This window comes from Carex rostrata, chromosome 6 (genome assembly GCF_964058835.1).
Source record: "Carex rostrata chromosome 6, lpCarRost1.2, whole genome shotgun sequence".
Classification (NCBI taxonomy): Eukaryota; Viridiplantae; Streptophyta; class Magnoliopsida; order Poales; family Cyperaceae; genus Carex; species Carex rostrata.
The window spans coordinates 10,860,297-10,881,995 of NC_135923.1; the positions used below are offsets into that span (position 1 = coordinate 10,860,297).

Consider the following 21,699-nt stretch of genomic DNA (forward strand, 5'->3'; position numbering starts at 1 on the left):
TCCATCCGCACTCAGTACTTAGAAAATTCAGACCAACACAGAATTGCATGAGTGCGGATGCACCCACCCGCACTGCGGGTCAATCCCATCCGCACTGAGCCTATAAAATTTCAAAATCTCAAAATTTCGACGCGGTTTCGATTCACACTTAACTTACTTATTTAGGGGAACCTTAATTAAGGTTTAAACTTCCATTTTATTAGTACAATTAGCTTGATTCTTGCTTTTAATTCATTTGAATTTATTTGTAAAAATTTCGTAACGTAACAGATTGACCAAGTGATTGTAGATCAAAAGCCTTTAGACCTAGTTATCTTGATTTACAAATCACATTTTTACTTGCATTTAATTTAGCTTCTTGTTATAAATCAACTGCTTTGGGTATTGAACCCACATTTAGTATTTGCAACAAAATTCCCCCTTTTTAATTATTTGCAATCTATTTAGTTTTAATTTAGTTTAAGTAAAAGTTACAATTGCATTAGTCTTTGGATCGATACCTCAATACTACAAGGATAGATTGTGCGCTTGCAATTAATCTACTTTGTATTTTTAGGTTTATAAATTTAAAGCATTTGTGTAAGATTTAGTCAAAAATAAATACTCCTAAAATTTACAACATTAATTTTCAGGATATAGATGTATATATAAATATTAATAATTGAAGAAAAAAATTAATTTTAATTTTGGAAAAAAAAATTGATGCAAAAAAAATAATTTTGCATAATTTTCGGGGTTATATTGAAAAAACTACAAGTTTGAGAAGTGATCCGGTTTTAAAATATTCTAGAAGGTTTTAAAACTGTCATTAATTGAAGTTAGAGAAGTACACCAAGTGGTCCTATAGCAAGTACAGTTAGTTTGGCAACTTGTGCAAGTTGCAAGTACACAAAGTGATCCTGCTGGATGTTAGAATTTTAAAGTGTGTTTTGTATATGATTCGTTATATGAGATTACAGTATGGAATTGGAATTGTACAAGATTCGCATAAGTCAAATGACAGTTTTTTTGTAGAAAAACTGTGGACAACTAGTTGTAGACAATTAGATGCTTCCAAAAAAAATATACGGAACCCGTTGTCATGTTTATTGCAACCTTTATTGCAACTTTGATTCCTTCATGTTTATACGGAGCCTGTTGGATTTGGAATTTTAATTCTTCTCGATATGCACCATAAAATGAAAAAAATATATATATTGAGGCGTCCAATCAAGTAAAGAAAGAAGATAACATGCTCATATAGTCAGATCAGAAAATAGAAACTGGATTTCATTGAAGCTGCTAATAATGATCTACTCACCTTTTTTTTTATTTGAAAATAATTATTATAAAATTAAAATAAAGTTTTTAGGAACAAACAAGTGAAAGATATAAATAGAGTCACAACTTGATCCCTCAACCAGCAGACATCCTTCAAAGTAAGCTATACTGATACTGGTCTTGGTACCATACATTAATGAATGACCCCCGAACTCCAGCCACAACAGGCGCTTCCAGCTCCAGCTAACATCATTCTTTTTTTTAATAATAGTGAGGTATCTCCCCACCGATTTTCATATTGAAATCAAAGTGTCAGTCAAGGTACAAAACCTCTGGTACCAACTTATCAGTTTTTTCATTGTTGAAAATTATGCAAGACGTGAAGACACAATATCTGGAAACACTTAGCAGTAGGGGTGGCATCGAGCTAGGCTTAGCTTGAATTCATCACAAATTGGCTCGTTTAGGTCAGGAGTGAGCTGATTTTAGAGGTCCGAACTGAAATTTCAGTTTGAAATCGTCACGAGCTGAACCGAACTAGCTTGCGAATTGGTGAGCTGGGTCTGAGTTAGACAATATAAAATATACACAAATTCATAAATTGATGCCTAGCCGAGCTAGGGAGCGAGCTAGGTCCCAACTTGAACTCGTTTATTCTGAACTGAACTAGTAGCGAGCTGACTCGTTAACAGCTCAGTCTAGTAACAAGCGAGCGAGTCATGATCAAGTCACAAGCTACGAGCTTTTTTGCCACCCCTACTTAGCAGCATATGCTATATGCAATCTTACTAATATTATTTTTCAATATTATAATATTAGTTTTTATAAATTAAGCTAAGCGTATAGCATATAAATTATTTTTTTGCAACAACTTTCATCCTACTTAAGCTAAGCGTGAATAAAATTAATTTTTACAAATTACCAATTTGTACAAGTAGAAATAACACTTATAAACAACATGACTATTGTCGCATGCTCATTGCTAAACAAATGATAACAAAATTAATATATATGAAAATCCGTTTCTGGTCTAGTGGTAAAAATAACGCTTTCTATACGAGAGAGGTCGCAAATTTAAAACAAAGATAAATAGTTATTAAATAGTTGAAACTTAATCTTTAACCTTTACTTTAAAAAAATTAACATAGACGAATAAAATTAGTTCTCAGATAAGGAAGGGTTGACAAAAGAACGAGCGTTTAGTCTAATGACAAATACATGTGGTCTCTATGTGAGAAATTATGAGTTTGAAATTCGAATGAGAGAAATCATTTGTTTGACCTCCAATCTTTACTCAAAAAGAAAAAAGAAAAGAAAGAGTTGACAAGCGAGATTGGGCTGGATACGGCCTGCTTAAAACCATAAACAATTCAGTTTGGGCTTAAAAACCCTTTTCCTGGCTCCTTGACCGGCCCCGAAGAGCCCAAACCCTTTATGGAAGTTTTAGCTTAATGAGTTTGTTTTCCTTGTTATGCTTGTAGTTTAGTATGACAGTGCAAACTCAGCACTCAATCACTATTGGTGTTTCCTTGAAGAATTTTACGAAGGTAACCTTTTCTTTCATTTTTTCCTTACAATTTTGATTAGTGCATATTGCACTAGCTAAAACCACTCCAAACCGAAGTGTAATTAGTAATATAAACAACTCGGGAAAAATAAAATAATAAAAAGAAAAGTCTTTAAGATGACATATTACAATGTGGATTGAGGATGATGAAAACGAATAGTTACCAGAATTTTTTTTTCCAAATTATTTTTAGGTCCAATCTGGAAAATAACTAGTTAAGTATTTTTTCTTCGTTCTTTTTTTTTATTGTACCTCTGAACTATTAAATTACTCGTTATATATCTTTCATCTGACATGTATGTTCACATTATATTTATAAAATATGTTCAATAATACATAACTTTTAAACACTATTTGATTGGTCACAGCATGCCCAAACCAAAGTCAAATAAATTGATTGGAATGTGGTAAAGAAGACGCCTCCCACTTGTAATTAATAAAAAAATAATTATTATTCAATGAATATTTAATAACTGGGTCATCGTCATAACCGGTTAAAATTGTTGACTTAGTGAACATGACATGAGACCATATAATAAAATAAAATAAATTAATGATAAAATTTTAAACTCAATAATAATAATATTGTAATTAAGCACACACATTTTTTTTTTTAAGGTTGTAAACACATACATGTTACATCCCATCTGAGGTTCACGTGAGGCATTTCCAACCGTTCAATCGTTTCGCCCCCTTTCAAATACAATTTATTACTTTTTATTCTTCTAAGTATTGGATGTGGTAATTCTCGCGGAAATCAAAGAGTGAACCCATCTCTTGTCTCCTTGCTCAAAGATTCACATGTTGTTGCAACCAAATTTGGAATCACGCAATGCAGTTCCCTTTTTAAAAAAAGTGTGGATCCCACTGGCCACTGTGATTAGTAGTCGTTAGTGTAGTGTAGTGGAGGTGCAGTTCATGAATCACAGTACTTGGCTTTTGAATTATTCCCAGTACATTCCAAACGGATCCACAATTATTATGTCTGTAACCAAATTAATAACAAAGAACTCTATAAGATAACCAACAATTTGCTTGAATTAAGTATATCCTTTTGCGCGCACATGGTTTGATTAAACACAACTGACAAATAATTCATGAGAACAATAAAGTAAGCATTGAGAAGCAATAAATAAAAAGTGCCGGAGAATGTGGTAAAGAGCGGAGAACATCATGTCACATGAGGAATGAACCAATATGTTCGAATTCATGATCACTCAACAATGTGTATATATACCATGATTGTACAGGTATACAATTTGTGTATAAGGCTTAGAGTGCAAGCTAAGCTAGACTAACAAAAACCATCATTAACGGCCGCTTTAATTTGGGTACTGTACTGTACCATCATTATCCGACCGACGCTCCTATAATAATACTTTCTTACTTTTTTTGTTAAACGCGAAGAAAGTCAACAACCACATTTCGTGCTCATGTAATAATGTTTAAGCAGTCTCCTATACTTTACCTCTCAATGAGTACTTTGTTAAAATTAAGATTTAAGAACATAACATTACAAAATTCGACAGGACGATACTTACTTTAAATTAATCTTAATTTTATCAATGATTATCTCACTTTTAAATCAAGTAGGCAGTATTATCAAATTCTACTACTTTGTATTCACTTCACTCAAAAAATTTGCCATGTAATTCAAATAAATTGTCTCCTTGTAATAATTATTTCATGACAAAATCTCACAAATTGTCCTTTTCTCCTTTTATGTCTTATACTACTACTCCTTTAGAGCTTATTGTAGGGTTTTCATGCTACCCTTTGATTAGGCTTAAGCTGCGACAAAACCGTAAAACAAAAATTTTACTTCTAATTCAAGCCGAGAATTAAAAGAGGTATGTCGGAAAGACCACCGAAAGTTCCTTTTTCAGTCTTTCCTTGACAAGACCATTTTTAATTATTTAAGAATCTACTCTTTGATTGATTTCTAAAACTAAATTTATTTAACAATTAAAATAAATTAATATAACATTTAAATCTTGTTTCCAATTCCAATTGGAATGAAATCTGACTCGTCTCGAAACATGAGACGTCTGATACCTCTATAGATTATCCACCAGGACTAACCAAAGAGAGATTATTTCTTTTCCCAGAAAGAATGAAATCGCGGTATTCTTAAAAATACTATTCATGGGAGGTGAAAAAAATACTATTCACGATCCGCATATATACTGATTCACAATAATATGCAAAAATAGAAATACCGCAATCTTCGCAAACACTATTCACGGATCTTGCAAAAAGACTATTCAACAACTCGCAATATTATACATGGATTATGTATAACTTTTTTTTTCTAACCGAAACACTATTTGAGAGAAAAAACAATAAAGAGAGAATAAATATTCAAATTGATCAGACACGACATCTCGGAATTAGTTATTTTCTCTCTACCCCTCCACCCTTATTTATAGCCATGTATGGTGGCTGCCAAATGACCAAAATACCCTTGGTAAGGTCGGCTAGGGTGTGTAAAGACCAAAATGCCCTCGGCCCATTATGTATTGAATTGTTTTGGACTTTTAAATCTAATTAAGGCTTAAATTCTAATGGGCTTTAAGCCCAAAATATTAATCCATAACACACTAAGGGTGCGTTTGAATAAACCAAAGAATAGCTCGGAATAGCTCGCTAACTACAAATTTGGAATAGCCGCTAATCCAACATTTCAATGGAATAGCAGAATAGCAACTAACCCGAGCTATTCCTTGTGTTGAGAACAATATTTTTTTCACCCAAACATGAAATAGTGAGAATAACTCGCTAGGAATAGCAACTATTTCTGAGTTAGCGCTATTCCTGTGTCATCCAAACATACCCTAAGTATTTCTAAAAAAAAAAAAAAATCAAAACAAACCGTCCAACTATGGAGTGGTCAGGTACAAAAGTGGACCGCCCCACAGTGAGGCACTTAGGGCAATTTTTGAAATTTTTGAAAATCGAAAATATTTTTGTCATTTTTGTATATTTGGAGGGCATTTTAAAAAAAAGGTCGGGAGTTCTACTGGTACTGGGCAAACTCTCTATGAATCATGAAATGCCAAATGTTACACACACTGCTGTCACGTGTTGCTCCTCGCCTGAACAATAACTTTTCCTATTAGATACTGGATGCCTTAAGGCCGATTGGATATCTAATCTGTGGGTAATATTTAACTGACAGTGGGGTCCAACAGAACATTAAACCTTCTTAAACCAAGTCAAAGAATAGAGATTTCGGCTGTGTGATAGTGACTCGCCACACTTTTCTTTGTTCAGTAAAAACCAGAGGAAGCCAACACCTCTCTAAAACCCTAGCCGCGGGTCCCACCAGGCCATAAACATCCAGAAAACAAGGTATATTATATTATTATTATTTTTGTAAGCCAGTCTTTCAATTTTAAATTTTTTAATCAATCCTAAATCAGCCATGTCATAGTAATATTATAAGCCAAAGGATAACATTTCACAGATAGTTAAAAACTTGAATTATAATTGTAGGGAATTCAGGTAACTGAATAGTAGAACTTGTGAAGCCCCATGACGGTGACACCTGGCACAGAGAATTAATCACCGACGCGACTAATTAATATTTTGTAATTATGATAATTCAACACGCTCTTTATTACCATTTAAAAAAAACAACTGGCCTCAAATTATACTAGGCACGAGGAAGACCTAGAGACAGTAACATTGTAACAATTCATCTGCTGAAATAAATAAAACAAACAGAGACCATATTTTATTCTCTCTCTAGAGAGAGACTGAGAGAGCAGGAGAGAGAAAGTCACCTCCTTGGCTTTTAATACTCCATTTCCTTTTTAATCTCTCCTGATCTCTTTTCCTCTATGCTGTTTCTCGGAGCACAACCAGAGAGGATAATGTCTTTAGCGCGCCGCAGTTTTGATCAACAAGCTTATATACCAATTTCTAACGAAGGAATCCCTCCATCAAACACCCAATGCAGGTACTAACTGTATTTTGGCTCTTTGTTTGATACATCTGTACTCCTCTTGTCTCTTGATCTTTGATTTATCGTTTGTTTTTCATTTTTTGGGTGGGGTTTAGACATAAAGGTGGCAGTGATCAAGAAGGATCGAAATCAGTTGTGTCAGGCGATCAATGCAGGTACAATTGAATAAATTTACTGCAACTAATAATTTCCGTTTTTCTGGTACAATTAAATATATTTTTAATTATTTACTCTTTCAGAGATGATGATGCTGAGAAATTGAGAACTGTAGAGTGCTTAAGGGGGAGATTACAATCTGAGAGAGTGGCATCTAAAGAAGCTAAGGAGGTAACTCAAGTAATAGGCAAAAAGGTTAGTAGCGGACCTCTTATTAGCTCTTTACATCTTTTCTTATTTATAATTTTTTTCTTTCTGTTTATTTATGTCTGTATGTTGATCTTATTAAAATAGGCAAGTACAGTGTTGGTTCCAAAAGTTCTTCTTATCTTGTTTCATATTTTTTATGTGGGTTTGACTGATACAGTTGGATGAGCTGGAGAAGAGGCTAAGTGAGGAGATAAAAAGCAGGAATAAAGCTGAAAAGAGGCTAAGGCATGCTCTGAAAAAGCTTGAATCTCTCAAGATTTTGGATTTACCAGATAGTTCTGGTGGTTCTTTCTCCTCATATTCCTCTTTAGCTACTGAGGGATTTGATGACAAAAGATCCATTTCTGTTAAAACAGACAACGATTCCTTGCAATGTAGCTCGTTTGAAGAGGTGAAAGAGGAGAAAAATGGCCATACTGGGTCAGAAAATGAAAGCTGGTGTTCAATTGGTTCAGAATTGTCTCATGTGAAGGACGATAATTGTGGGAACCCATCGATCGAAAATTGCGGGTCAGAAGAGGAATTTCATGCAGATATGAGGTATTAAATTTCTGGGCTAATAAAATTTGAGTAATGTTATAAGAAGTAAAGTTCTAGAAAGATTTCTCCAGACATATTTATCAGACTGTATGACTACACAGGAATTAGATTTTGCTCAAAGGTTAAACTTGGGTGAAAAATTTACAAAATTTCTAATTTTCTTTCATTTTAGCACATCAGATGTAGCAAAACTGCAAAAGAGGGTTTTTTTTGTTGATTTTATTTGTATTATTGATACAAGTACACTTATCTGGGACCGGACTGCTTTTTAAGCAGAACTGAAAATACCACACCACTTTACATTCCAATAATTTAATTTTAAGCCAGAATCTTTGCTTAATTACTAATTATACCCAGAATTGTCTCCCTTTATTCAATACCATGATGTTGGGGTCTAATTTGGCTAATCCATTTCTGGTTAACTCAGGCAATCATCTGTCTCTACTACTTCCATTCAAGAGGCATCACAAGAAGAAGTAATCAAAACCGAAGAGAACAAGGAGGCCATAGTTCCAGCGAAAGCGGTAACAAGCACAAAGGATTGCAGAGACGAATCAGAAATGAAAGAGAATAATGTGCATGCAGTTTTATTTGCACTAAGACAGGTCAGAGAGCAACTTAAATACTCTATTGAGAGACGTTCTCCGGTCACTGCGATCTGAATTTTGAGGCCTTATTATATTAGGTTGAATGTTGTTAGTATTGTAATTTTCTGATAAATATATAGTGTGAAAATAGCTGCATAAAGTTGGCCTTTGGTTTTGATGGCTATCTTTTCCTTGGCTACGTTTGTGTTATCAATGTTTCTTTAGTTGCTGTTATTTTCAATAAGAAAAGTTTTGATTTCTTGCTTCAGTTCTTTTAATTTTCAATCTCAAGTCTGAAAAGTTTACCAGTTTATTAAATGGAAATTACAGCTAATGACATATGTAACCTAAATTGAATTCTCCCCTCAAAAGAACTAAAGGAGAAAAAAAAAAACATTGAAAATTGGTTCTTGCAAAAATGAAATTAAATCAATAACTTTTTACAAGAGCAAACAGAAGGTATGTTTCTCGTCACATGCATGTTGCGAAAAAACGACATTAGTTTTTCTTTTCCTCTTTCATCTTCAAGCATTTAAATGTGCTCAACTGCTTTGATTAAGGCTGTCACACAAAAATCATGTAGATGAAAACCTTTCGCATCTTTTAATGATAACCGCGCATAAAGTCTAAAATTATATGGTCATTGCTCGCTTCAATACCACCTTTGTAAAAGAAAACATGAAATCCTAGTAAGATCCGTGGAAAAGCTACAGAATTCCGTAACAGTCCAGATGATTACTCCATAACCATACTCTCAATACTTTTAAGGCAGATTTGCACGCCATAAAATACACTCTGATAGTGCAAAATATACACTTAACTATAACCAAATACACACTTGTCGATTTCAATTAACTGGAATTATTAAACATATTGATTATCCAAATAGACACACTCAACTATTATAAAACATACATTCAGCATGTGCAGCATATACATTTTAAAATTTCACTATTGCTTCCTGAACCATCCAAAAAAATCATCGAACACTTAAATAAAGCACACTTAAATTTAAAGGATCCCGTATTTATATTACAAAACACGCTTGATTTTTCGCTTTTTAAACGAATATTGAATGGGTGAGGACTTGCCAATTTGTAATTACATAAAAAATGCATCAAACAGTACATATAGTTTGTCAAAAAGGTTCATATATAAAGGAACCTGCTACGGTACTACGTGTAGCATAGAGGTCCTCCGTGCAATGGTTCAATATTTGACTTTTCAAAATCTTAACGGTCGATCCGAACCGTTCATCTTGTTCTCCAAACACATTAATATGGAGAACAAGATGAACGGTTTGGATCGACCGTTAAGATTTTGAAAAGTCAAATATTGAACCATTGCACGGAGGACCTCTATGCTACACGTAGCATGCTAGCATATTCCCATATATAAATATACTTAATGGACTACTAATAAGGTATGGTTGACAAATAATCAAATATCAACAATAATGTATAGACATCTAGATAGGGGTGAAAACAAAGCCAGATTATTCGGCGGATATCCGCTCCGTATTCGTATATAATCTGAATTCAGATAATTCCCGAATACAGATTCGGATAATTATCGGATATCCATAGAAGATACAGATTCGTAAACGGAGTGGATATCCGGATTATCTGAAATTAATATTTGCTATAAGTGAAATTTGAACCCATGTAGTCCCATCTCAAGGTTTTAGGACGAAGCTTCAAAACATTGGACCACAACATCTTTTGCTACCATTCCTTTATTTAATATATATATATATATATATTATATGAATATACTATCTCCCATCTCTTATAAATTCATTAATATTAATATTTAACATTTTAAATTAATATATCTTAATTATCCACCCATTAATATCGTATTCGAATCCGTGGACTATCCATTCCGTATCCGTTTAAGGCAGATTTGATTTTGAATTTTGATATCCGTTTACTATCGATATCCGTATTTGTATTTGCTCATTATCCGACGGATGCGGATACAATATCAGCATTATCCACTCCATATCCGCTCCGTTTTCACCCCTACATCTAGAACAAACAAAGAACTAAGAGTAAATAAGCCGTTTCAATATCCACGTCATCATCAATTATAGTGCAAATATGTCAATCAGGATATTTAATACTATTAGCAAGGCTACCAAAATATGCAAAGTAACATACCAAGTATTACAACTACCATTAACAAAAGTTGACCACAAAATATCAGAACAAGGACAATCTACTGAAAATTACAAGTACAACAGTTAAAAGCTAAATTTACATAAACAATCCCTAAAGTTTCATGCAATCTCCATTTCATCCTTATGTCATTGCAGATTTATAAACTAGCAGTTATGATTTACAAGAGTAGAGAAAGCCAGAGCAACGCCACAACATTTTCTCTTATATTTGGAGCTTAGAAGATTATTATGTGTAAATTTCTGCACCTTATCCTTCAATCCACCGAAATTTCTGGAGTATTACAATCTATGCTGATAAACTAAACATTTGGCTCGACCACCTCAAAACCTTAAAATATGTTACTGACGACCTTAAAAAGTCTCAAAACAACCATACAACCATAAAAACCCAAAATAAACACAAATCAAACCATTTGAAACAGTTTCAGCTTTGGGCACCGATAAAAAAAATTAATCCGCTTGTTGATACTTTTATCCATAAATTCTGGTTTAAGACGGTAGTAAAATAACAAGTTTGGGTGGATTGTAAAATTTTTAAGTCAATTTGGTTTTAGTTTTTCAAGTCTGTCATGTTCTATTGTGGCTTTGCTCTAGCAATATACCTCTTCTCTCCACTTACTTAAACCAACCTTAAACTGCAATGCTTAATATTAAAATGCCAACGAACTAATTAAACACTGCATGAAACTTTAAAGATTATTTATGATATTCAAGAACTATTATGCTGCCCCTGGTTTGTGTATCAAAATGACTCCCTCCAAAGCAACTGGAAGAAGGGCAACCATGAGCACCAAAAATAGTTATAGCAAGCAAAATTTAACCTGCAAAATTTTTTTTAAAAGAACAAATGAGAAAAATAACAAGGAACTAAATTACAGAAAATTTCGAACAAGGACAGATTTTGAAAATTCATAAATAAAATTAACAAACCTAGCTAATTAGAAACTTTCCATTCCATCATGCAGTGCCAACCACACTCGCTGCATCCTTGTTCTATCAATGAAAAGAAGGAAAAAAAGAAGAAGAAAAAATATGATTTTTTTAGGTGTTGTTCCCCATAGAAAACAAATTCTATACTTGCATCAAATTAGTCATTTAATTCCCAAATTAAAACAAGTCAGTCCTTCAACTTTGAACAAAAAACCAAACTGGTCCCCAAAATTTCATTTGCACCTAATCAGTTTTTGAACTTTTAAACAATAATAACAAGTTTAGTCCTTGAACTTATGTGAATAGAATCAAGTTAGAAGTACTATCAGAAGGACTAAATTGATAATTTGAGAGATGTTTAAAGGACTAGCTTAGTTCTTTTGGAAAGTTTAAGGAATGACTTGATTCAAATGGTGCAAATAAATTTACAAAGATATTTATTTATGAACACTGAAAGACCGACATCTAGAGTTTGCAGTTCAAAATAATCTTAAAATATCCCTTGAGATGCTTATGCTACCATTTCAAAATGCTTATGAACTTACAAGATCAGAGCTATCGTTGGTACTTGGCTGTGACGGGCTAGTAGAATTCTTAGCAAACCTGAAAATTTAGTACCACTAATACATAAATATCTGCAAGTAACTGATGGTTTTTGAGGCAAGTATAATAAAAGGTTGAAAAATGACCTGAGTGCCCTTGCCTCCTTCTTTTTCTCTTCTTCTGATGCATCAACTTTCAATCCTGGTGAAAATCTCTCTAAACGAGCCTTCTTCTTAGCCTCCTCATCAACTGTTGCATTTGTACTAAGCCCAAATCTAAAAAGGAAAGAAAAGAAATTACAATGTCATCATATTCTGATAACACTATATAGAGAAATCAGACTTGATCGATATGGCCTTTAATGTGAAAAAGAATCATGTACCTCTCAGCACGTGCCTTTTTCTTCTGTTGTTCCTCCACCTGTCCAGTGCCTCCTTTACGTACTGTTTGCGTCCCTGTACCAAACCTAATGACAAGTATTCAGGAGTAAAGTGCAGAGAACAAGGCAGAAAATATAATCAGATCATGCGAAATAGTTTTAATTATACAAATAATGTCTCTAAAATTCTGGCCAAAGTGATTCTTTCAGCAATGACAAATTTTCATCCAGTTGTACAACTGATTAAACCACAAGTCCATAACTACAAACCGTTTCAAATTCAATTCTGAGATATTACAATGATTAAGAGAACCAAGATATCAGCTTCAGAATTGCTAAAACTGCTGGAGTTCATTCACACTGAACGGAACAAATCTATCGAAAGAGCGTACCTTTCAGCACGGTTATTGCGCTTCTCCTCCTCTGACATCACAACCGCCACTCCAAACCGCTCGGCTCGGCGCATCTTCTTCTCCAGGTCAGTGACTGAACCGGTCGAGGGGGAGACGGGCGGAACGGCCGCTTTCTGCTCTCCTTTCTCGACTGTTTCTTCGTTCTTCGTCTCGTCGTTGGTCACGACACTCGGATCGGAGGAAGGAGGGGCAGTAGACATGGCGGAACTAGGGTTTGAAGGGAGAGGAGTCGGTTTTGCAGCAGTAGTCGGAGGTGGCGCGTCTAGGGTTTCTTTAGAAGTGTCTTCTCGGATTTCGGGTTGCTGCGAATCCATGAGAAGAGTTGTTAGCAGGATGGAGGAATTGCTTCGATAGGAAAGGAGAGGGTTTTGCTTTTGCAGTTTTGCTCTATTAATTGGGCTATGAATCATGAAGAAAAGAGCATGTTATTGTATTCTTCATAGTTGGGCTTTTGTTTCATGAGAAAATACATAGTTGGGCTTGAGCTGGTGTCCAGTGAAATACTTGTGAAATGAGATCAATTTGTTTGCAAATTTTTCATTCGGAATGGCAGCAGCCAGCAGATACCCATTGGCAAGTTCTTTCTGATTGAGATAGAAGCATCTAAACCCCATCGTCAAAAGATTCCTAGGAATTTCGAGTCTCAAAATACTAAAAAAAAAAAAAGTTGGAGGAACGGTGTTGGGCAAATGCGCAGTGGGCATAGGTTTCAAATGAATCATCAGCGGACATGATACGCACAAAACTAAGGAATTTGAGCTCTCTTTATTGATACAGACATAAGAGCATCTTCATCTCATTTGTAAACAATTATAATTATTGATCTAATAATTGTAATTTCAATTCTTACAATCGTTTTTGTGTAAAAATGGTCTGAACTTTGTACTGTGGTGTATTAATACTTTTTTTTTCATCATTTTTAATTTGTGTGTCCTTTAAATTGATTTAAATTTATTGAAGTTCATATTTTTCAACTCTTTAGTTTCTGCACTTTGCTGTATCGCTGCAAAATTTTTGTACTAAGAAAAACAATTTCAAACTTCTTTTTAGTTTTTATACTTTTCGCTGTATCATTTTTGCACTTTGCACTGTGGTGTGTTAATGCTGACTTGTTGTACCGTTGTTATCTAATATATGAGGAAAGATCCACTTACAACATTTGTAACTTATAATACCTTATAGCAATTTGATTTGTGATTTTTAATGTCCAAACAGTCGATCCAAATCGTTCAACACGATCTCTGTATTAAAATGCGTTTGCATATCAAATTTTATATTTTTTTTGAATTTTTTACTATTTATTAAGTATTTTACAAAACTGTTATTTTTAAAAATTGTGGAGCACTGAAAACAACAGTTTTGTAAATAATAAAAAAATAAAAAATATGTAAAATTTGATCTCCAAGCACATTTTAATATAGATATCATTTTGAACGGTTTGGATCGATTGTTTGGACTTTAGAAATTGCAAAGCCGAATTGTTATAAGATGTTGTAAGTGAATTCCTCCTAATATATTAAGTATGATTTAAAATTACTGAAATAATTATTTTTTCTCTGAATTAAGAAAACAATTTCAATTTTTATTGACCATGTTTATTACAGATTTATTTAGAATGGTTTTTCGTTAATATTAACGCACACTTCTTTTTTTAAATTATTTCTGGAGCACTAAAAATCTTCTTTACAAATAAAAATACTACAATAAAATTCTTCGTTTTTATTGTCAAACACATGTACATTATTTGTTTTTAAAAAAAATAAGACTTCGCTGTTACAACATACGATACTCACTATTAGAAATCTAAAAAAGTCAGGATGTTGCTGGATAAGTCACGACACTGCACGTGCTGTGATTTGTATATTTCGTATTGTGATTATTTGTGTGACGTGGTTATTTTTTAAAAGTACGAGATGACAAGTCACGTAAAAGATTTGGTGACAACACGATATACGATGACTTAATTTACGTCTAATTAGGACCGTTATATCTCGATCAAATGGTGAATCTTGAATAAACTAATCTAAATTATAAAAAATAATAATAATTAAATGTGATCAAACGTAACTGGTCATATTTAAACATCAATGTGCTGTGATCATTCTTTCAAATTTAATTGCAGCACAAAAAGTATAAATCTAAATTAATTACGCCACAACACGTGATTCAAATCACGACGTAACTTGTCACATGACACGTATTTGGATTTCTTCTCACTGTGAACTTGAATGCATCATTAAAGTTGGTGGTGGGCACCTGACCGCCAACTTCAAAAAATGAAAAATTGAACAGTATCACTTCGTACCTAATCAGTTGGAACTCTATAAAAAAAATAGTTCCGAACTTCCGATTTTGACACTTAATTAGTTGAATTATAGCATAAATTGGTTACGATTACAGCCAAAGCGTCAAAAAAATTTCACGGAGGGTATCCACCAACCGCCATCAATCTACCCGTCTTTCATAATTTAATTAGCCGATGAACATAGACCGATTATGGGTTACATTCGCAAATACAATTCATCCTAGCTACTAGTCCCAGGCGACTAGATTTTCGTTTTCCGTTTGCTTACGGATTCTTTTTTCAGTGGGGCACCAAAAGCTTACTGTTCTCTGTCTCCGCTTATGTATCAGTCTGTGAAGCGAGTTGATATAGTAATATGAAGCATAGTAACCAGATTCGTAATTAATTAGTAAATTATTCGTAAATTATTCACGAATTAATCAGATTTGAACTGTTAACGAATTAATCTGTGTATTATTCGCTAATCCAAATTATTCATGATTTTATAAATTATTTGCGAGTTTTATGAAATATTCGCGAATTAATATTTTGAATCAATATAAATATTTCAATTAAAATTTGGATCGGGTATCTGATACAAACCAAAACCCAAATTCAATATCTCATCCATACCCCGCAGTTGAGTTGTTTTTAATTTTTTCACTCCCCATCTTCTTATATAGGCATTTTTGCACTTCATTTTTTTGTTTTTGTTTTTAAGTGATGGGACTAAATAAATTGTTCAATACATTAGACACTTTCCAGCAACCTTCATGTCGTTTCTTTTCCTTCTTCTACAACTCAATACTTTAATACTAAATGGGCCAAAGATTTTGGTCCATGCAGTTTTGTTTTCCTTTTACAGTTTTGTTTTTATAAAATAAATTAATTGCATCTGCAAGTGTTTTTTTTTTTTTACTTTTAGCTATAGCACTTCTATGTTAAAATATATGGCACTATAATTACACATTTGTTTCAATCAGCTGATCTTTTCAGTGAAATATGCAAATATTTTAAATTGTGTATAATTTATAAATTTCAAATTATAAATATTTGCCTCATTTAATCTAGACTCAATATATAATTCTAAATTATTTCTAACTTATATCTGAATAATAAATTTTGATCCGCCAAACCTTTTCCGAACTTTTGAGTCGTCAGTACTCAGGAAGTCAGGATGATATGATATATTAAAGCTTACTCTCTGCACGAAATTCGCTAGCTACATGCCACAAAAATATGAGTACTTCTTGAATGCCGTCTACTAAAATAATCTCCGTCCAGTCTCAAAACAAATGGTGGTTCCAGTTATGCGAGCGAGTAGGATCCGCGCGTTATTATTGTTACAGAAGTCTCCATTTCAGGAAACCGAAGAGAAGTTTTCCTAGGTAACGGGATTGCTCCGATCTTCTAGGCACTTCTCTCGTCACGGATGACGCTTCTTTGGACGGCGTGCTGTGTGGTGCCATTCTTCAGTCGCGTCTCTCTCCTCTCTCTCTCTCTCTTCTTTTTCCACACGGAGAGCGATATCATTATCATTATCAAAATGGGAATATAAATCATTATTGAGTTGATAGCGATACTATATATAGGTTCAGCTGATCAAACCAAGGTCTCCATTCCTCGGATACCTACTACTGAAAGATTTAGCAAAGGATATCAATTCGCACATTTCGCATGGCACCTGTTGCTCCTGCTAGGTATCATCTCGAATTCGTTCAAAACATTTCAGTGATCAAACTTTTATTTTTTTATTTTTTTATCTTAGATTGTGTGTTGAAAACCAATTGTTTTAGCAATTAGTCAATTTGTTGCCCCGCCAGCCCCCTCCCCGTTTTTTTATTGGTTTATTATTCCCTTATGATCTTAAGTTGGAAATTATCCATCGTTTTTTTTCCCCCCGTTTTAGGTACTAAATATTGATCTTGATCTATCGATTATCTTAAAGGATTTAGTCTAGATTTTTGCAAATTAATGGAAAATTTTCTCATATAATTCTGTCGTGTGTAGTTCTGTTAAGGAAGAGCTTCCCCCTTCTCTTACCGCTACATCTCCGCCACCTTCTCTCTTTGACGGCACCACTAGGTAATTGTTTATAAACTTCAATTTTGTCAAGTTTTCTTTTATCAGTCCGCGTTGAGTAGACTTGTGTGTCAATAAAAAAAGAAGAATATTTAAAATTTGTATGGTAGGTCAACTTACAGTAGACTATTAATTACCTGTAGTTCTGGACTTGTAGTTCGCAAAAATTCAATTCTTCTTCAGGTAAACCTTACCATTGACATTATTTTTGTGATGTTTGATATGAAGGCTGTATGTAGCATACATATGCCCATACGCACAACGCACCTGGATTGCTAGGAACTACAAGGTACCTTTTTTGTTCCATCGCAATTAAGCTTGATTTTAATTAGAGAAGGATTCAAATGCCTCTGCATTTTTTTGTGTCTTCATTATTTTTTGTTCCATCGCAATTAAGCTTGATTTTAATTAGACCAGGATTCAAATGCCTCTGCATTTTTTTGTCTTCATTATGCCTTTAATTTCAACAAATTTTTTTATTTTTTGAAGGTTAGTGACTTTAACTACCTACTAACTATTTTATTGATAAAAAAGAGTTAAATGACCATAATTCTTAAATTTACTCATTTATTCTCACTAATCCCTCCAAACTACTCTAATATTATAATCCTACTTGTATACGCTCTTAATGACCCTATTACCTTAATCCCCATCTCTCTCCACGACGATTGGATCTGCTCACCGACGCACTCTGATTGAGATGGGGGTAGAGACTCTACGCTCCAAGCTCCGACGATACCACGCTCTTGGTTCCGGTCCCTCCCCTCTCTCTCATTCTACTCTCCGCTCATAGAGGTAGAGCCGAGAGAGAGGGGACGGGTACTGTTGTGTCAAGGGTGAGGCCCAGAAGGGATGAGAGGGGTGGACTGGGGGATGGCAAGGTAGGGGGCTGGCGGTTGCACTAGGGTTTCTCGCTAGGTCACTTTCGAATTGCTATCGCTGGGCAATTTTTTTCACTTAGTAACTTTGTATAGAGAAAATTTTAATTTCAACAAAGTTATAACTCAAAATCTAAAATTCAAATATCACAATAGAATTGTCAGGTGTGATAAATTTATATCACTTTTTCTATGCATACATGTAAAACTATACCGTTTTAACTTAAATTTGTTTTGATTGGTGGTATCGAAAGATTGTAAAAGATAAATTCTGAACATTAATTTTTTTTAGTTCTTAATATTAAAGTCAAAATGCTATAATTTTTGTTTGTATGTTGATGCATGTATATCAGTATATGTACGTACATACATGCAGAGGAAGTAATATAAATCATATCAAATGGCTTCATTTTAAGTAGTTATGGTAGATTAAAAATTGAAGACATAATCGAGGCATGAAAAATAGATGGGGTATTTGAATCCTCCACTTTAAATTAAATTATTTTATTTTTCCAAGTTCTGACTTCGTTTGTTTCTTAAACTGGAGTACAGGGACTACAGGAAAAAATCAAATTAGTAGCCATTGATCTAGGAGATCGGCCGGCATGGTACAAGGAGAAGGTTTATCCTGAAAACAAAGTATATTTTTATGACCTTTCTCTGTTTAACCAATAATTTATGTTTCTCCATTTTTTGCATAAAATGTATACTTTTTCGTGTGGATCATTGAAATAATGTAATATATTAATTGAATGATTATTAATAGGTACCTTCCCTTGAGCACAACAACGAAGTAAAGGGAGAGAGTTTGGATTTGATCAAGTACATTGACGCTCACTTTGAGGGCCCCGCATTGCTTCCTGATGTAAAAAATAACCTGAGTTTTTTCAATATATAGTGAAACTTAATTTTTAAATCACTAGACTTATTTGTGATTTTTCTGTTATTAGGATCCAGCAAAACAAACTTTTGCAGAGGAGCTTCTTGCTTATAGTGATTCCTTCAACAAAGCTCTGTATTCAATATTACTGTCAAAAGGAGAGAACATATCTGATGCTGGTACTTACTTTATTGCACAATATGAATTAGTGTTTTAAAATGCGGTTCATGGGCTGCATATGCGTATGTGGCTGGTCGCATGTGCTCAAAATAATATACAGTTAGTAATAAGTATATTTTAATTTGTAGCCACATAAGCAGAGACCACATATATGGTATGCAGGTATGCGGAATGCTGTTGTGCAGTTCCATATGAGGTGTTATGTGGACCATATATGAAACATATGTTGCACAACTTATGTTTTTTTTTGTGTCCATCCTCTAATTAATTGAAATTATTAATCCGCACTACAACAACATTCTTCAATTTTCTGACAATTTTTATTTTTATTTTTATGAATCCTTTTTAACCCAAGTAATACATGTTTGGAGTTTGTATATTTCACCCTTTAGTTTTTTTGTGTGTGTTGAACTGAAACTTCAATTATTTCATCTATTATAACGAATTTTCAATTTAATCTATAATGTGTAATCTACTATTTTTTCTTATATAAAATACATAGTAAAAATTGCAAAATTGAACTGCATATATAAATCTATATATTTGTGCATGCTGCATATTGTGCCAATTCCTAGCCTGGTTGGAATATACTATTGATTATGTATCAATCAGGTCCGGCATTATCAATTCCTAGCCTGGTCTGATATGTCTCACAGCAATGCAATTGGATTGGTATTGTACCAGCTGGTTTCCCCAGCCAGTATGAGAGAGTAATATTTTGTAATATACACATATTCTGAACTTATTGTTTGCTTGGATGGTTTGTTCAGTGGCTGCTTTGGATAAGTTAGAAGAATCCCTGTCAAAGTTTGAAGATGGACCATTCTTCCTTGGACCCGACTTTAGTTTGGTTAGTTTTCTTTTCTTTTAGCTAATGATTTATACTTTCTCTTGCTATGTTCATTTTTCTGAATTTTGTCTTCTAACTTCTTTAAACCAATTAATCAATTATATGTAGGTGGACGTAGCATATGCACCCTTTATTGAGAGGTTACAGATTTTCTTGAGTGACTTGAAGAATTATGATATAACCAAGGGCAGGCCTAGGCTAAATTCATGGTTGGAGGTTAGAACAAAAGTGATATCATAAATTGATTACTGTCAATGAGATCAATTTTTCATTTATAATCTGTAATTTACAATGTCTGATATAAAAATACAACATCAGGAGCTTAACAAGATTGAGGCCTACACAGCAACCAAGCGGGATCCTCAGGAGCTTCTTACTATTGCCAAGAAGCGTTTCGGGGTAAATTATAACATTTACTTAATCAAATACTTATTCACAATTTTAGACATAATATTTGTTTTAACTGTATATTTGTTCTGTGATTTTCCAGCTTGCTTAAGAAGAAAGGACCGTCTTAATGGATCAAACACAAATCACTTCATCTTCTTTCAAATCTAATTAATAATTTATAAATAAAGTTAATTTGCTAGGTGCGCAGACAAGCGCTATGTATGAGGCTGACGACCTGTTGCTGTGCTTATGGTTGTGTTGTGTTTGTCATATTCTTGTTGGCTTCTCCTTTCCTTGTATTTTGTTTTATAATATCAAAGTATTTGAATAAACAGCACAAATAAAGATGATGATACAGATATTATGGGTCCGGCTAATTTGCTGCCGGCAGCATTTTAGCCGGAGGTGCTATCGGGTTTTATTTATTTTGTGATGTCCAAACAACAAATCCAAACCGTTAGATGTTTAATCTATACTATAATCTACTTGGAGACCAAATTTTACAATTTTTGGAATTTTTTTACTATTTATTAAGCTAGTTTGAAAACAGCTGTTTTCAGTAAATTTCTGCAGCATTGAAATCAGCGGTTTTAATTTCAAAAAATGTAAAATTTGGTCTCCAAGTAGATTATAGTATAGATTAAACATCTAACGATTTGGATTTGTCGTTTGGACATCACAAAATAAATAAAATCCGGCAGCAAATTAGCCACAGCCCAGATATTATAACAATTATAAAGGCAAGAGAAAATAGTCCAAAAAATTGCCATAAGAGAGTAAAAATACACAAAATTTAATTTAATAATATGTTTGCCATTCAATCTTGTTATTTTATATCTTGAGTGTAGACGAACTTTCTGAACGATACAATTAAATGTTAGGTAAGTACAAAGTGCGTATGATATCAGTACAAATGTTTTCAAGGCATATGGAATTCATCAAATCTCATGCTAGAAAAAAAAGAAAACCTGAACAATATTCGATGAAATTTATTACCATCGAGTCTAAATTAAATCTTTAACTTCAAAAAAAAAAAAAAAAAAAGAGTCTGAAGTTAATTCTCATGGATTTGCAACCCATTACGAGCATGCCCTGAGTTTGAGTTTCAAAATTTAAAAATATATGGTCATACGCAATGAAATCTTTTTTTTTTTTTGAGGGTTAGTGGATAATGATCCACTAAGATAGATTGATACTAAGAAAGTCGTACATTGTGGCTACAAGGATCAAGTAATCCATGTAGCCGGAAAATTATTTACAATCCTCTTACTTATTAAAAAGCCCAGCTAAAAAAAAAAAAAAAAAAAAAAAAAAAAAAAAACAACTCCCAGAATGTCCATGCCTCTCCTGGCGTTCTTGCATCTAACTGAATAATAGCCAATTATGTATGTCCGTTGATGACTCATTAATCAGAATCACCT

At 33.5% G+C, this 21,699-nt stretch overlaps 3 protein-coding genes across 6 annotated transcripts in view; 2 read left to right on the forward strand and 1 right to left on the reverse strand.

Annotated features, from left to right (window-relative positions):
• Window positions 1–6,558: 6,558 nt before the first annotated feature.
• Window positions 6,559–8,555, forward strand: LOC144555702 (uncharacterized). Its single transcript, XM_078304104.1, has 5 exons — window positions 6,559–6,788; window positions 6,890–6,949; window positions 7,034–7,145; window positions 7,318–7,700; window positions 8,128–8,555. Exons 1-5 carry the CDS (start codon window positions 6,670–6,672, stop codon window positions 8,360–8,362), a joined length of 909 nt encoding a protein of 302 aa, XP_078160230.1. The 5' UTR covers window positions 6,559–6,669; the 3' UTR covers window positions 8,363–8,555.
• Window positions 8,556–10,339: 1,784 nt separating this feature from the next.
• Window positions 10,340–13,094, reverse strand: MOS11 (Protein MODIFIER OF SNC1 11). Of its 2 annotated transcripts, XM_078303907.1 has the most exons (6): window positions 12,714–13,092; window positions 12,325–12,408; window positions 12,089–12,217; window positions 11,945–12,002; window positions 11,400–11,462; window positions 10,340–11,290 (listed from the first exon to the last, which is right to left on the reverse strand). In XM_078303907.1, exons 1-5 carry the CDS (start codon window positions 13,046–13,048, stop codon window positions 11,427–11,429), a joined length of 642 nt encoding a protein of 213 aa, XP_078160033.1. In that variant the 5' UTR covers window positions 13,049–13,092; the 3' UTR covers window positions 10,340–11,290; window positions 11,400–11,426. The 2 variants fall into 2 exon arrangements, with proteins under 2 accessions (XP_078160033.1, XP_078160034.1); XM_078303908.1 differs by lacking the exons at window positions 10,340–11,290; window positions 11,400–11,462 and having other exon boundaries at window positions 11,946–12,001; window positions 12,105–12,217; window positions 12,714–13,094.
• A 3,468-nt stretch (window positions 13,095–16,562) lies between these two features.
• The window catches only part of LOC144555951 (protein IN2-1 homolog B-like), a 34,213-nt gene continuing 29,076 nt past the window's right edge, over window positions 16,563–21,699 (forward strand). Inside the window, exons 1-10 of one of the 3 annotated variants that reach the window (XM_078304402.1) lie at window positions 16,564–16,718; window positions 17,029–17,103; window positions 17,329–17,389; window positions 18,531–18,617; window positions 18,745–18,843; window positions 18,929–19,037; window positions 19,809–19,888; window positions 19,997–20,104; window positions 20,207–20,287; window positions 20,379–20,548. In XM_078304402.1, the coding sequence (XP_078160528.1) occupies window positions 16,696–16,718; window positions 17,029–17,103; window positions 17,329–17,389; window positions 18,531–18,617; window positions 18,745–18,843; window positions 18,929–19,037; window positions 19,809–19,888; window positions 19,997–20,104; window positions 20,207–20,287; window positions 20,379–20,387 (732 nt within the window). In that variant the 5' untranslated portion in view covers window positions 16,564–16,695 and the 3' untranslated portion in view covers window positions 20,388–20,548. Of the gene's footprint in view, window positions 16,719–17,028; window positions 17,104–17,328; window positions 17,390–18,530; window positions 18,618–18,744; window positions 18,844–18,928; window positions 19,038–19,808; window positions 19,889–19,996; window positions 20,105–20,206; window positions 20,288–20,378; window positions 20,549–21,699 lie in introns of those variants that run through there. The other 2 variants (XM_078304403.1, XM_078304404.1) reach the window with 2 other exon arrangements.